Consider the following 16,228-nt stretch of genomic DNA (forward strand, 5'->3'; position numbering starts at 1 on the left):
TGTGAAGCGAAGGTCATTGGAAGACAACTAGGATGTTACTGGGACATATTGTTCCTTGACACCTCCTGGGAGCAAAAAGCCTGGAACGAACCTCTTTAGTTACTGTTTTACAGCTTAAATATGTTTGTAGCCAGTTTATACACGCCTTCTGTGGAATATTGTTCTTTAGTTTAAACTGCAATTTCTCATCTATTTTTTGTTGCTTATTGATTTCACTCAGGATGATCATATACATTTTTGTCTGTATTTTCTTAACACCTACAGATTATAAGCCTTCTCTTCTAGTCTCTCTGTGTCCTATAGCATCTTAGCATCTCTTCTAAAATGTGAGGGTTTCTTCTTTCTGTTCCAATATCAGTTAATCATTCCTGAATCTGAATTTCACACAACTTTCTGGATAGGGTTTCAAAAAGCTTTCCAGAATGGATTTACTGGTTCTTAATCTCCACTGAAAATACCTAGTACCTCTTTCAGAATGAGCTGTTACTATTGTTAGTATTCTTGTGCTTGAGAGAATACATATGTCTACAGATATACCATACGTTTCTTCATATATTTGCATAGGTGGATATCCCTGAGATTATGCTACCCACAAAATCATTCCTTTTTTTAAGAAATCTTTTAAAGTGTTGCACATCAACTTTTGAATACTTCTTGTTTCAATTCATTTTTTGTCCTGGTCACATTTAGTTTATGGATTTCTACTGCCTTCTAATTCTTAGATTTGGCCAAAAGGGTATTAATTATGATTTATTATGTGAGATATATTTTGGTGACCTCAGATTTGTTTATAAAACACCATGTTCACATGAAATTGAGGCTTTCTGATGCCATGCCAAACCCCAAAACTTCCTTGGACAAGTAAATAGAGGATAGGAAAATGATTTCAATAGGAGGCTCGCCAACTGCGAGTCTGAAGGCAGTTTGATTAGGACTCGAAGCCCACAGATTGAGATTATGACAGAAATTTGCATAATGCCAGAGACTGATAAAATTTGGTTTCTCAGGAACCTATTACGTGATGATGTTAAGAGACTGTCATGGATTTCTTACAGTGCAATATGCTGACTTATCTTTCCAAGACGACTTGGCCTTGAGCCTTGTTCTTTGTAAGCCTCGAGTGAGGTTTCTTTAGACGTCTTTTGAAAATTTCTTTAGACATCTTTTGTAACTTTCCACCAAGATGATACAAGGATGTTATGACTGTCAGAATAAATGAATGTATTTACTTCCTCTCTGCTTCCCAGCTACTATTTTCATAACACTGCATAGTAGTTCAGAGCAGGTCCATGTTCTTTGATCATCATTATGTACTGATGACTAGATTTGCTTATTGCCTCCCGACACAGTTTTTTTGCCAGATTTTGGTGGAGCCAGCTTCTGTGCAAACTCCTCAGCAGTTGCATTATTCAGTGCAAACTTTGCTATGGCCTGCTGAAGACCGAAGCATGATCGTTGCCCAGATAGACATGAGTTTTTGCAACATGTTGGCTCAAACAGTGCAGGCAGTGGATTCTGAGGGGACCTTTCTGAAGCAAGACCAGGCTCAGAGAAAACCTTTTTACTGGTGCCAGCCATCCTGGAGATGAAGACAACTGACCTACATGGAGAGAACTGACAACTACTGATAGCACTGTTAGCTTTTTGAAAGTTTTAAAAAAAATCTATCATTCCTGTGAAAGAAGAGTTTATTGCTGTGCTATGTTGTTATAGATTTTGTCAGACAAAAGCAGTGAAGACCAGTATCTCATACCAGCAAAACTGTAATAAATTTTTTATATAACATCTTTCAATAACCAAATAAGTTATAAAACTTATAAGCTAAATAACCATCTTTGGTTTCCGTATATTAGGGTAACACATAACGTTACAGGATTGGTAGGAACGACACTGTGAATTCGGATTAGCATGCACCAGGAGACCCTAATTGATATATTGAAAAGATATGTGTGAAATCAGTTGAAAAAAAAGTGTTAATGGTCTATCAGAGCAATAAAAAAAAAAAAAAAGAAAAAGAAAAGAAATTTAGATTTTGAAAAAACAAAAAGTATGTAAGTGTCTAATGTGGACCTGACATTGTGTCTAGGCACTTAAATTCATAATTTCTCCAGGAGCTTGGTGGCTCATGTGGATCCCATGTTTTCTATTCCTCTTACTGAGGCCTGAGGTATCTTATATTAGGTTGTGGATTCCACTTGAAAGCCTGCAAGTCAGATTTTGCAAGACTACACTTTTATTGATCTCATCCCTGTGTGCTCATCTGCCTTATGTGGGAAACCCACAGCAGTAACAGATACCTTCATTCAGAAAACTGTCTGCAGGAGAATCATAATTCTGGCAAAAAGATTTCTATTTAGACCATATACATATATATACATCTGTCTCTCTGTGTATGCACTTTAAACAATAAATCATCTGTTTATCTACAGTACTTACGTGACACCTATTAAATTCGTATTAGAGATAAGGAACAGAAATGAAGGCAGAATCACTAGACCTCATTGAAAAAAAAGTCTTTCCAATGTAGTAATCTTTCCATCCTTTTACAGAGAAAATCAAAGACCTGAACTCAAACCTTCCAAACCAGAGACAGATGTTGCAGCTTTGGGAACTAGGTGGAATTTTCCTTTGTGGAATACCAGTGAGGTTTCTTTTTTTTTTTTTTTTTCATTTTTTTTTCTTTTTTTTTTTTTTTTTGTAGCTGCAGTTGGATGGATGCACTGCCTATACAGATACATAGTCTATACAGATGCACAGTCTATATAGTTTTCTGCAGTTGAAAAGATCTGGAAGGACTAGTCGGCATTTGAATACTTCCTAAACTGTGGATATCAGCCATCGTTGCACAGAAAACTGTAGCAGACGATTAGGTTTTTTTTCCATGCCTTCTGCCTGAGTCCTTTCAAGAAAACTAGTTCAATTAAAATTAAGATTTATAATCAACTAACAAATTTACCTGTTAATATTTGTTAACAGATTTTTGGGGGTAGATCTTTTTTTGTTTCGGGTGCTGAAGTCCTAGCATAAGCCTGCATGGCCATGCGGGTTGAGTTCTGTAAATAAGGTGATTAAGTGTTTCAGCTATTGGCACTTCTACCACCTTACTCGCATGAAGCACAATTTTACTTGCAGACAATCTGTTGAGCCACGTCTGTTGATCTTCTAGAAAATCAATAGAACTATTTGCGGTGCTAAGTAATTTAAGTGTGGCTGAACCTGTCTTCATAGCAGCATTTGGGCACATTTCAGAAGTACATATTTCATCCAAAATACCACAAAATGATTTGCCAGTAATATTCTAGACAAAGCCCTTGGAAAAAAAAAAAAAAAAAACCTGCTTCCCAAATCCTAAGAAACAAAATTAATATTAGGTCAGAGGTCTTGTGGCCTTCCATTTATCATTTACAAATTATCCGATATAAGCTATATGGCCAGTAATTATCCAGCTTCAGCCTGGCAAGCACAATTCCGAGATTCTATAATGTCCTGAATTATATTCTAATTTTCTGGTCATATCTAAATTGTTCTAATATTATGGCCCTATCTGAAGTTATTTATAGGGGAAATTGAAGGTGGAGAGCAAGCATTTTGCCTAATACACAGTACTGTAAAATTTTGTTCCCATGCACATAATAGGGATGTTAATTAAAACAGCATCATCCAGGAAAAGTAATACTAAGCTTGCGATGGATTTTTTTCACACAATCTTTAAAAACGCATCAGTACAAGAAGTCCAAGGCACTTCTTGGGTACTCATTCCTCCTGAACCTTCTAGCTGAATTACTATATCCCCAAGAAATCTTACTGGTAACCTGTTACTACCTACTACAGGTAAGTTTTTAGACCACTTCATCTTACTTACCAAATGTATGGCTCTAAGGGGTGCTCAGCACCAGAGCAAGGATATAACCATCACAGCAGTGTGGGAATATGTCCTAATTACCTTCTTCCTAGCCATCATCAGGTTGTTTTACTTCTGGCCTTAAGTGCTCCTTCTAACTGCACTGCACACCCACACGCTAATAATTCCCATTTTTGAAGAATAGACAGAAAAGACAGAGAGGCAAGAGCCTCTTTTTTCACAACAGCTTGAAGAAGAAGGGAAATTTTCTAGCTGTGCAGTACTGACTCTACACAGGTAATTAGTACAAAGTAGCCAAAGAATCAGCTGCAATGGAGATGATATTGAAGAAAAGAAATTTTTCACTTTGCCTCAGGACTATTAACATACAGAAGAGCTCCAAAAAGACCGAAAACACCTAATTGTTTTTTATAGACATTTTTAAAGTAGAGTTGCTAAGAATACAGATTTGTAGATACTATGGCAGTAAAGGCCAAATAAAGAGAAGATTGATTGGAAATCGTAGATTACTTTGGACAGTTGGATTAGGTAGAAATCACCCTGATGTGCAGTAAAGCAAGCAACAAGAATTAGGGGTTTGAAATAGTGCGAGGCATGTCTTAGAGTGCTAGCATTTTCTTCCTAGGAATAAACTGTCTTAAAATCCCCCTATAAATGACTGTTCATTAGCCTATCAATGTGTATAATGGCTCTCAAAATCATAATAAGAATTAATAATAGTTCAAATACCAGAAAAGGACATTAATTTCTCACTCATGAATATTAATGCTTTCGTAGACTGTCTCTTCCCGACATGCTTTCAAACTCTAAATTCGCAAGTCTATTACGACTTACCTGATATTTTTACTATCAAAAACCTTCCCATTGAGCCACCAAAAGATTTCAAATCACCCTGACTTGGACACTAGCAGAGAGGATGAGAACAGAAGACAGCACGAATGATGAGACCACGGTGTCCTGATGATGTTCTTCAGAATACAACAGTGTTTGCTCAGCCCAAGCGCACACCAAAGGGCCATGAAAAGTAACGATAAGGAGGAGGAAGACTATATGTAGCCCCAGAGGACCACTGTGATGGTGGATTATCAGGAAGAGAAAGTGATAATGGCAAAGGATAGGTGTTAAATACTTGACTGCAGAATAAGGTGTGTAAGAGATGCAAACTGTATGCCAGGCTGTGCCCCATGAACCGACTGCGTCCGCTTAAGGCACTGCATCTTCTCCTTTCCGACAGGACATAGCCAGTGGATGGAGAACCACCTGAAGGTCACGTACAAGTGCTGGTGCTTCAATAAGCATCTTATGCTACTGCATCGCAGAAACTGGAGCTGAACAGCAAGATATTCTTTATTGTTTTTTCCCTTCTTAGCACCGCAGAGACTGTGCAACAGCAATTTAAACTCAAGAGACGATGTTCTCCATCTAGTTTCCACGTGCTTTGAAAGGAGAAGAAAGAGAGCTGCCAAGAGTAAACTTCCAGGTAAAGCATTTCTTTACGTTGTGTATTTAACTGCCCTGCATCTCAAAAGAAGCGAGAAGGGAAGGATCTTGTGAGATGTATTTAACCTCATTATATCTGATGCTGGGTCGTGAAAAGCTTTAGTTGAACTAAAGACTCTTATGAATATAAAATCAAAGTGAGCCGTACATTAAGGGTTTCATGGTCTCCGACAGCTGCGCATGTGCACACACAGCTCTCATTAACAGTGATGGCAAATATCCGTGCCCATCCTGCAGAAAACACAGCTCTAAGTACTTTATTTGGTTTGTTTGGTTTTTTTTTTCCTAGAGATTTTTCTCTATTGGACCTTTAATTAATCTCCTACTAGGCTTTTTCCCTTTAAGCTATCCATCTCCCCTCCACTTTCCAATGGGAGTAACCCTCAAATCACTGTTTTTTAGTCAAGTTTTTCCGAGCTGATACAGTTGTACAAAATGCACCTGCACACATGAAATACAGAGAGGGTTTTGCAGCACAGAAACCACACAGACACATAACAGAATAAATGCCTTGGACTTTGAAAAGACTTTAGATGCCTCCCAACATAAAAAAAAAAAAAAAAAAAGCAAAGCTAGATGTGAAAACGAGAACATGAATGTTTTTACATTCATTTTGCGATCACTACAAGGCAAGAGTCTGCAACCTTGTGGAACAAAACACACACATTTCATTCTGATTAACATAAAGACAGCCCCTTCTAACATGATTCACAATTATTAGTCTCTCTCTTGTGTTTGGGGATATATGGATTATCAGCCTAGCATATTTTGAATACATACACATTTTAATTCCTTCCTTAAACCATTTTAGGCACTACAGTTAAATCGCATCTACAAAATTTATAGATCAATAATTCAATATTTTTTCCTGCAGTTAAATAACTAAATGCTGTAGGAGATGAAAGGCAGTCAAAAACAATAAAAAGACAGGACGACGGATAATGGAAGGTAAGTCAGATCTGAGATGCCTCTGCTCTTCTATTTTTAAGTTTGTTATTATTTTTATATAACAGGCTATTTCACTAGCTGCTACTGTATCTGATGTACTTACTTATCGCCTCCACAAACTGTTCAAAGAAGCAGTATGGGAACAGCGGCTCAGGCAGCTCTCTGAAAAACATCTTGAGTGCTCCGGTGACAACGTGGATGTCCTCCCACTGGCTGTCGTCCAAATTCAGCTTCTCTTCTGGGAAAACACGAGGAGAAATGGAACAACTGGTTTTAATGAAACAATTACAAGACACTAATTATTATGTTAATGTTTGCCTACTATCATCAGCAACCGTTAACAGCCTTCTGCACCTAGAGGTTTGGTGCTGTGCATGGTTTTTTTTTTCTTTTTTTTTCTTCTTTTTTTTTGTAGGAAGAGAACATTTTCAATGGAATACCATCTGTAGGAATGCAGCTAACAAAAAAACAAGAGACACAAAGAGACAGTACCATTGACACAGTATGTCAGATACATTTATTCCCATAATGCATCAGGATGAAAATTAGCATCACAGCTCAACATGATTCAAAGCTATTTGGTTTTGAGGCCGAGGGGCTAAGAGTTGCCAATGATGGCCGGCTCAAGGGACCGGCCTAAAGGCCTTGCTGAGCCAACAGGAGACATATGCTAAACATGGCAATAGAAAATGAGTTATTGCTTTACATGTGTTAGCCTTGCTATGTACAAGGGAATAATGGGTACCGCTTTTCTTTTTTTTTTTTTCTTTTTTTTTTTTGCCTGAATTTAATGTCAGCAAGGAATAGAGTACTGTGAGAGAAAGGATATTAATTCCTTCTTACTGCTTCAAAAATATTTTGTTTGGTTTTCATCTCTGGGAGGAAGATTTGCCCAGCAACAATATTAGACAGACCCCTGTTGGCCTACCTAGGCTATGCAAAGCTGTCAAAAATGATAACACACTAAAGGCAAACCACAAGTGCTTACAAAACTGTTTTGCAAACAAAACAAAAAAAAAATGTTTTCTTTTGAAGCTTGACTGAGCTAAGGAATTTCAATATAAAAGAAGCTAAATGCTAAAATAGAGTTTCTAATAAAAATAAAGTGAGATTGGATGATTATTCTATTTTTCTTCAGTTTTGTTTTTTTTTTTTTAATTCCAGTAGTGTAATACTGTTGGAAAATAATAAACAGTGAGATCATAATCCATATAAAACTCTAGGAAAGTGCAAATCCTTATTAGTCCAAATTAAAATGACATACACTTTCTCCAAGTTCTGGTACTCCAAAAATGGAGTTCGCTTTTTATCACATGTGCTACGATTCTCTTTTTTTAGAAAATTTCAGTCTGAATGCAAATCAAGGGCCAACCCTAAAAACTACAGAACACATTTAATCTGAAGCAACATAATCCTGAAATGTTTTACTGAATGTCACTGAAATTTCATGTTTGGCAATTCAGCTGGCTTCAACATCAGGCTCTTTACTGAACTGTTGTTAAACATAATGGTAAAATTATTGGAGACACATGGAGACCCACAACTCCAGATCCCTGGTACTTTAATCCAATAGTTTTCTCACTATAGAGTTTGCTTTTTGGACAGAAAAATCTTATTCAAAATTGAGTTGTCTTTCAACTTTTATTTAATAAATGTTATTAAAAAGCTTTTTAAATTTCTGGATTCAGGATATGTATACAAATAAAGGAATGGACCCAATTCCTTAACTAGGAGTAATGTGAGACAAAGCTGGAACAAAGGCAGACTTGTGCATTTCATTTACTTGTCTTGCTTGCTTCTTTGGTTTCAAGCATCTTTTTTTTTTTTTTTTTTTTTTTTTTTTCTTTCTCCCCCCATTGAATTACCTCAATCATAAAAGTAATGATTTGATCTCAAATGAGTTACCAGAGGGGATCTTCTTTAGACTCTGAGATCATATTTGATTGATCGTATTTCAACAATTAGCCTTTTATTTTGCCACACACTATTGAACTAGATCGACAGCATCCTAGCAGGCCAGCTTTAAACAGTCAACTGTTAACAATAGCATCAAAAAGAGAGACCTGATGGGGTTTACTGTCACTTTAAAGAACAGGGTGGGTTTTCACATTGTTGAAATCTGTCAGATATTTTGAAATGTCCCTCTCACTATGGTGCCACACCCCCTGCGTGCCCTTATAATAAAATTGGTTTTACTCCTGATTAAATCATTTTCTCCCTACCCACTACCATACTTCTCATAATGGACCTGTGTGCTCTACAGCTGGTGTTCTTCCCATGGTACCAATTCTTACTTTATCTTTTAAGCACTTTGCTGCTAAGATCTCATGCAGAGTGCTTATGTTTTGTTAAGAGCTTCATTCTTAGAGAAATAGCTTAACACATGTTCTAAAAATGTTGTACAACTTATTGCTTAAAACACATTTAGAAAATGTATAAGTACTGTAGCTTTGGCACAGAACTTTAAGGAGAAACCTTAAAAAAAAAAACAAACCCACAACTTGTTTTTGCCATGCATTTGTCTTAAATGTCTGAAGTGGAATGCTTGACTTCTTAGGCTTTATAGAGACTTATCTTACCAGATTTTTGCACCATTTCCAGCTCTTCAAGGAAACGTGTTAGGAATGTATCATCGTGAAAGCAAAGGGTGTCAATTTTCCCTCTAGCAATAAGAGAGTTTTTAAAAATGTTTGCTAGAAGGAACAAATGCCAAGTCAAAAAAAAAAAAAATCAAAGAGAAAATAGAAGTCCATTCAGTGTAAGACTCTCGTTTGGTTCCCACTGGTTGAAATCCCTCACATACCATGGCGATAGGGCCATAAACAAACACACACATGTATTTCAGGCTGGGCTTAAGGGGAGGACATGACTTTTTGGCTTTACTCAGCCATATTTCTTATTGGGGTGTTTTGCTTACATAAAGATTAAATCCCAAATCTGGTATTTAAACTTGACAGTCAAGGACTGCTTTCAGTCAGGAGATACTGTATCTGGGAAGATGCTCAAAATCTCACAGTCCTAAAAATTTGCTCTAACTTGTCAGTAGTATTTGATTAGTTCAACCATCACTGCCAGTTGATATCATATATCTTAGATACAGACACAAATATGCCCAGAAAATCCCATAAAATTTATGTTAATACTTGGGCTGAAAATATAAAGACCACATTAATGAAAAAAAAAAAAAAAAGATCGTGCAGGCACCTGTCAAGGTTATTAGTTTAAAAAAAATCAATATACAACACATTTGTGAAGGGAATGTGTGTTTTACTATGGTATTATTCCTAGTAAGTCGGGCTTTTCAGAAATACAAGTTTTTAACAGCACTTGTAATTTTTGCAATAGAACCAAACTTCTTGGGTTTAAGCATACCATCATAAGGTTATCCTTGTCCAGAAAGGAAGAAAGTAATCTACGAAAAGATCAGATAAAGACAAAAAAAAAAAAAAAAAAAAAAAAAAAAAAAAAAAAAGAAAAAAAAAAAAAAAAGGAAAATCAACCAAGGCAGCCCAGAGAGCTCAGTTTTGAAAGAAAATGGATGTGGTTCCTCTAACCACATGCCCTGCCTGGTATGTAGACAAGTCTGTGGGACCAAAATGCAGTTATCTGAGAGTGCTGCTTGTTCGTTTTCCTTTTAAGATAATTTATACAAATATTTTCCCAGTTCTGTACTGTCTTTTGCCCACAGTGCCATTAAATCCCACAGCACCCTGATCAGAAGTCCTGCTTTACTTAGTGCGCTGCATCTGCCTGCAAGGGCTTTCATGGATGACCCCAAATCACATGGAAAGACACTTCCTGCAGACACAGATAGCAGCACCTAGTCCGCCATGAAAGTTGTGCCTCAAAAAACTTTCTGAAGACTTTGATGAGACATGTCAGAAAGCTTGGGAAACTTGCTGGACTTACTCATCCCAGTAGGCAGTTTACCAGTGAGAAATCCAAAACAGAGTCCTGTGGTTGAAAGAGGAAAAGAAAATTCCTCTTGCACATACTTAGAAAAGACAAACTGTCCAGTGTCATTCCTCTTTCTCAAAATTGAAGACATCTCTCTATTTTTTTTATAATGGTTAAATTCTTATAATCATCAAAAATAATTTGCTGATCACTCATGGACTTCAACGGGAAAAAAGAAAGAACAGACTCAAGGCAGACGCACACTCCTCCATCACTAAATCCCTTTGTGAGGGCTGTTCTCATGGCTGACAGCACACTGAGAACTGTACCTGCATTTAGCAACCCACTAGTGCACAGACAGAGCAGCCTCCTTCCCCACCCAGGAACGATGGGAACTCAAAATTATTGCAAAATATCGCTATATATATCAAGACAAGCAGCTTCTTTCAAAGTGATTGCGCTGAATTTAGAGTAGTAATAGAGCACAGAGACGTCCGGAGACAACCCAGCAGTGGGATGCTGCGAGGCAGTGATGGCTCTTGCCCATCATATGACAAGGAGCTCGCCCCTCAGCGATGCGGCACATGATGCTTCGCTTCCTCCTCCTCCGTAAATCCCATCCTGACATTGCATTTCATATACACACCCCAAAGTGCACGCGGTCCCTTGGACTCTGATTAAATAGCACAGCACAAGTCGCAACTCATGCAGAGCAATACTTCCCTCAGTCACCCAGATTTTTGTGGGTCCTCTCCCAGCTAAACAGTTCTTCCTCTCTCCCTTGCCAGGTGTGGGTTGTTCGCTGTCCTGCCTGCACCCAGTGCATGGTCCTTCACTTCCAAGAGTGTTTAAACAAATAAAAAAAAAAATCTCAGCTAAGCAAATAATTAAATTTTGCGTACAGTGTATTTCTAAGCAGCTTCTGCTGAATCCATCTGATGCTACCGTTGATGAATTATCAAGGATATAGTCAGCAAAATAAAGCTTGCTTGCTTTACTCCTTCTCTGCTAGAGGAACACGGCATGCTGTTTTAACAGAAAATTTAAGCCGTGATGTTCTAGTGCCTGAGCATTTGTTTATTATTGGAGTGCCCATTGCCATGGAGCCCAGGCGCAAATTACTGAGCAACTTATCTGAAAAGCAGAACATCTCTGTGTGCATCCAGAGTTGCTGTTTATTCCAGTTCTCCGAAATGACAGTTCGCTGACCTGGGGGCAAGCTGGAACAACCAAGTACTGCTAACTTAAATCTCAATCTGCGCCAGAAAAATAAAAGGTTTCTGTACTTGGGCACACTGGGTCATATTCATCCTCGCCCAATTCCACAGAATTCTGCAGAGTAAGGGAGGGATGAAGTATCTCATTGTTTCCATGAAAAAGATCCAGTACATTCGAGAAGTTCAGAAATGGTACATCACAAAAGCACGCAGAGGAGTTCAAAGGATGAGAAAAGTGGTCAGCTGGCGACGCCAGTGCGTCGGGGAAATTTCTGTGCTACTGGTTACTGTTTGAAACTGGAGGTATAAAAATATCCAGTGGCACTGAAAGGAGAATTCCTTTGGGTGGCCAGAAGCAGGTATCATCACTAAGATACCATTATACATCATTCACTGCCAATACCTGCTACAGGGTTAGATGACAGCGATATTAGTTTTGACCTAGCATGTGCTATCATTGTGATTTGAAGTAATAATTACTTAAATAGGAATATAATTGCAAATACTTTTAAAATTCATTAGATGTAGCTGACTCAACAATTTCATATAGGAGAAGGAATGATTTTAAATATAGAATATTTCCCCTCAAAATGCAGTTGAAAGCCACCTGTCTACAGATCAACGTACTTCCATGAGACTCCTTCAGAGGTGACTTCTTAATAAAAAGTAGGAGCAGGTATACACAGCCTGAGCAACTGAAAACTGCAGGGGCAATTTATTCCTTCCTTTAGGGTCAAAGAACTACTCCGGTACTTCCAAAGGTGTGGAGGAATTCCCACCCAGCTCATACCCGCCCACGGTGTGGAGGGTTCTCAGCTGTTGAGCACCAAGGTTGCCCAAGCACAAGGCTGGGGCTTGGCAGACTTTCTGCAGCTGGTAGATATCTAGTTCTTTCTACTTCATTTTTGAGCAGTAACTTCAGCTTCTTCCTAGTAGTTAAAGCACACTTTATGTTGTTTTCCTTTCTGTTTATTCTTCCCTCTTTATTCTGAACCAGACTAATGACTTTCTCATTCCTCTGTGCCAGATAATGGATTTTATTCCATTTTCTATGTGGATGCTAGTATTTCTCTTTTATATACCCTAGACTGCAGAACACAAACATCAAATACTTGCCTAGATCAGGAACTTACTTTTCATGACACATTTTACTATTCAAAGGCAAAAGTCCATTCTGAATTCTGCTTTCGACTTGATCTTTCTTGCTCAGTTGTATATTGTATATACATACATTAGTCAAGGTAAATATCTCCCTTCCGACTTCAAATCTGTTATTAACAACTTTTATTGTGTAATTGCTCTCCAGTAAGCTTCTCTGCAATCTAATTTTAGAGGTTTCCTTCTTTTTTTTTTTCCATTTACAGTCAGGTCTTTTATCAGAATTGTGTGTATCAGCATCCACAAATCTACATTTTAAATAAATGGAAGGCTCTCAAGATCTAATAGAGAAAGGAATTGGACAATGACTCTCTGTCTCATTTTCATACTTCAAAAATATGTTCATATTCCTATCTGTTTAATTGTACTACTAACTCACAGTGCTTTAAGATTCTGTCATATAGCTCCTCTGTTCTTCCCCTTCTTGCTGTTTCTAACACTGCTTCTATTTCCATTCTTGTCAAAAGCCTTTTCATAGCCCAAAAATCTGTACACAATGTTTTGTAATATTTGGCAGAGTTATCTGAAACCTAATTCACTGCCTTCTTGTGATTCATGGGTCATAAATTATTTCATATGTAACGTACCCCAAAGGGTAAAAAAAAAATCCTTTGTATTAAATTTCAACCAGACAGTTTAAGGAAAAAAAAAAATAAAAAGGGAAAAAATGTATTTTTGAGACACTCTGGAAAGATCTGACCTCAATATATGGTCTAGTGTGTTGTCTCCCACAAACGGTATCTCAGTATCCTTTAGTAAATATGAGATTTCAACATGCTACAAGTGAAAACACTCCTGCCATGGGCTTGCTGTGGACAAGTTTAAAGGAAAAGAGAAATACAAAATGTGTCGCCCTAGATCAGACTACTGATGCATTAAATCAGTCCTGTCTCCAGCGATTGTTAAACTGAAAGGGTCTGTACAAAAACAATTCCAAAAACCCGAGAACGCCACCCAATCCTTACTTATTGCGCTTAGCCAAAGATATTATTGGGGCTGACCCCAGTAACAATAAGTTTGTGCCTCAGTGAGTAAGTTTCAATAATCAAAGGAAATAATTAACTAAACAATAAAGATCATTATGACTTCCTTCATGTAAATGACTTCCAAATGTAAACAGATCAAAGCTTGAGCTAAAATTAAGCAATTCCCCTAGTCCACTTGGAATACTGAAAAGGAACATACATATATGACTTGTTTACAGTTATAAGAATTATCAATAAAACATTAGTTTATTGTTCTATTAGAAAAATAGAAATTCAAATGATTCTCAAAATGTTATACCTATATTCCTTATGTCTGTAATCACATTTATTTTAATGGCGTGATTTACAAGAATAAAGATTACTTATATATGTAAATCTCCATTCCCACACACCAGTTTGTAGGATGTCCAGGAGAACAAATTCTGGATTTTTTTTTTTTTTTTAAGTGAAAGGGCTCTTTGAAATAAGCCAGCTGAAAGAAGTATTCATATATGAAATCAGGTATATACAAGCTCTGTAAATGTCAAGGACAAAACATTTTATTTTGTATAGAATTTATCTTTTGGTGCACTAAAGTCAAAACACTTCTGTTCATCAGAACTTTTATAAAGGACTGTTTCATAATATGAATCCATTTGGATTATCTGACCAAAGATAAGACTTCAATGGACTTACTATATCATTCACCACTGTACTAGTGCCACAAAAGGGAATTACAATTAATTGGATTATGTTGGTCTCCACCCGCTGATTGTAGAAGAGAAAGTCTGAAAGTGTAACTATTTCAAACGGACCGTATCTCTCATCAACCATGGGATTTGGGCTTTAATTTACCAATAAAGCTTAATTTCTTCTCTATATTCTCTTCTGGTTAGGGAGAGGTCATTTAGACACTTTGTTCAAGTTATTCAAAACGAAAGGACAGTTTTGTTAAATACTTTCGAACTAGCACTTTAATACTTGCACCTTGCCTTTAGGCATTCCTTATTTTCCCTGTTAGCAATAAAGTGAGTTGTCTTGAAAAGCACAACCCAGAGAACCCAGGTCTGCGTTTGGGTCATGAGAATAATTCATGCTTCATATCCCCTAGTTCAGTTCATGAAATTTTGGCTGAAATTGTTGCCTAACGTGGCAGTTTGTTGTCAACTATATGATGTGTGACACTATATGGGACAGAGAATATCACTTCATGTCATGGGGGTTCCCACACAGCCATGAGGCAGTAAGAGTTTTCAGTAGCAAAGTCCCACATTAGATGTGGGGTTAACTGTATGGAAAAGTTACACTAGGGAGGTATGAATAGACATTTGATTCATGCAAATGACTTATTAGCTTGGAAATGGTTATATTCTACAATGCAGGTAAATTCATATATAGTTAATTTGTTATAGTTAATAATTCATTATAGTTATAGTCTAGTAGTCATTATAGCCATCATTCATTATAGTTAATGTGACTTCTGTGCTAAACAACAACACTATTCTTATTCTGGATGTCCATATATATTTCTCTATATAGTATACTTCTGCTGATGGCTCTGCCTAAAAGCTGTTAGGATTTTTCTTCACTATCCTTTACTGGAAGGTTATTTCAGTGCCTAATTCCTTCTGGTTACCAGCCTAAAATATTCAACTTTATATACTTTTTAAATGATTATTAGTATCACTAATTCTTGCTTTGATTTTATTTTTTGTCAAACTTTCTCATTCAGTCTAAGAAATAAAAAGTCCTCAGCCAACTTACTTCAAAACCATGTTGCTTAATTCACATTTGCATTACTTTTTGCTAATATCTGAAGCTCTAATTCCATTCCCTGGATATTAGCGGGACTAGCTATGCTGTTAAAGATAGGAATGCTTCAAAATGCCTACTGATTCAGGGCATATGAGATGATAATTGTATGTGTTTAAAACAAAACTTTAAACGGGAGGGGATTATATAAGTTGCCGAAACAAATATATCTTCAAGTGCACTGAAGGACTTTCAAATATTAGCAAAATGTCCTTTGATAATAATAGCGTTAATATATTTTTTATACATTTTGAGAATCTCATGTTACCTTGAATAGGGAAGATTCTTGGTAAGTGCACTTTTTTTCATACGAATTCATCAACTTCAGAGCTACGTCTGCTCTGAAGCCACACCGGCTGAGAACCAGATATTGGAGTATGTCGTGGTCCAGGCGTGGGTGAGTCTGTGGGTTTTAGCTTCTCTCGTACAACACCTGCTTACAGGCATCAAAATTTTTACGACAACGGAAGTAGCTTTTGTTTGAGGAATATGATGCTTTTAAAAATGTGTAAGTCCTAAGTTTTTCATCAAACTTTTGTTCATTAAATATGCACAATTGCACGACTGGTGGAATGAAGAACTGAGCACACACAAATGTTTCAGACCTTGCCTAGGTCTTTTTATCCAAAAAGTTGACATTTCAAGGCCAGTGTGGGCTTAAAAAAATCTCTCCATCCACCCTTCCATATGCAATTCCATGGCACAGCTATGCCTCCTCTTCCTGAGCCTCAGAAGATGCATAAATACCCCAGGGCACATGTAAACATCCTTGGCAACATTTATGGCTCCTCCTTGGCAGAGAAGGGGTGCAATGAAATTTGGGTGACTCAGTGGCATGATGTTTTCCCTTTCCCACACACTCCTGGCAG

The 16,228-nt window shown here is 37.2% G+C and overlaps 1 protein-coding gene across 1 annotated transcript in view; it reads right to left on the reverse strand.

Annotated features, from left to right (window-relative positions):
- Positions 1–1,018: 1,018 nt before the first annotated feature.
- ARHGAP15 (Rho GTPase activating protein 15) overlaps positions 1,019–16,228 on the reverse strand; it is a gene marked incomplete at both ends in the record, with an annotated part of 215,129 nt that continues 199,919 nt past the window's right edge. Inside the window, 2 exons of the mRNA XM_010079151.1 lie at positions 1,019–1,048; positions 6,414–6,548. Coding sequence (XP_010077453.1) covers positions 1,019–1,048; positions 6,414–6,548 — 165 coding nt within the window. The remainder of the gene's footprint in view (positions 1,049–6,413; positions 6,549–16,228) is intronic.

The sequence above is a fragment of the Pterocles gutturalis genome, unplaced genomic scaffold (genome assembly GCF_000699245.1).
Source record: "Pterocles gutturalis isolate BGI_N339 unplaced genomic scaffold, ASM69924v1 scaffold6386, whole genome shotgun sequence".
In the NCBI taxonomy this organism is placed as follows: Eukaryota; Metazoa; Chordata; class Aves; order Pterocliformes; family Pteroclidae; genus Pterocles; species Pterocles gutturalis.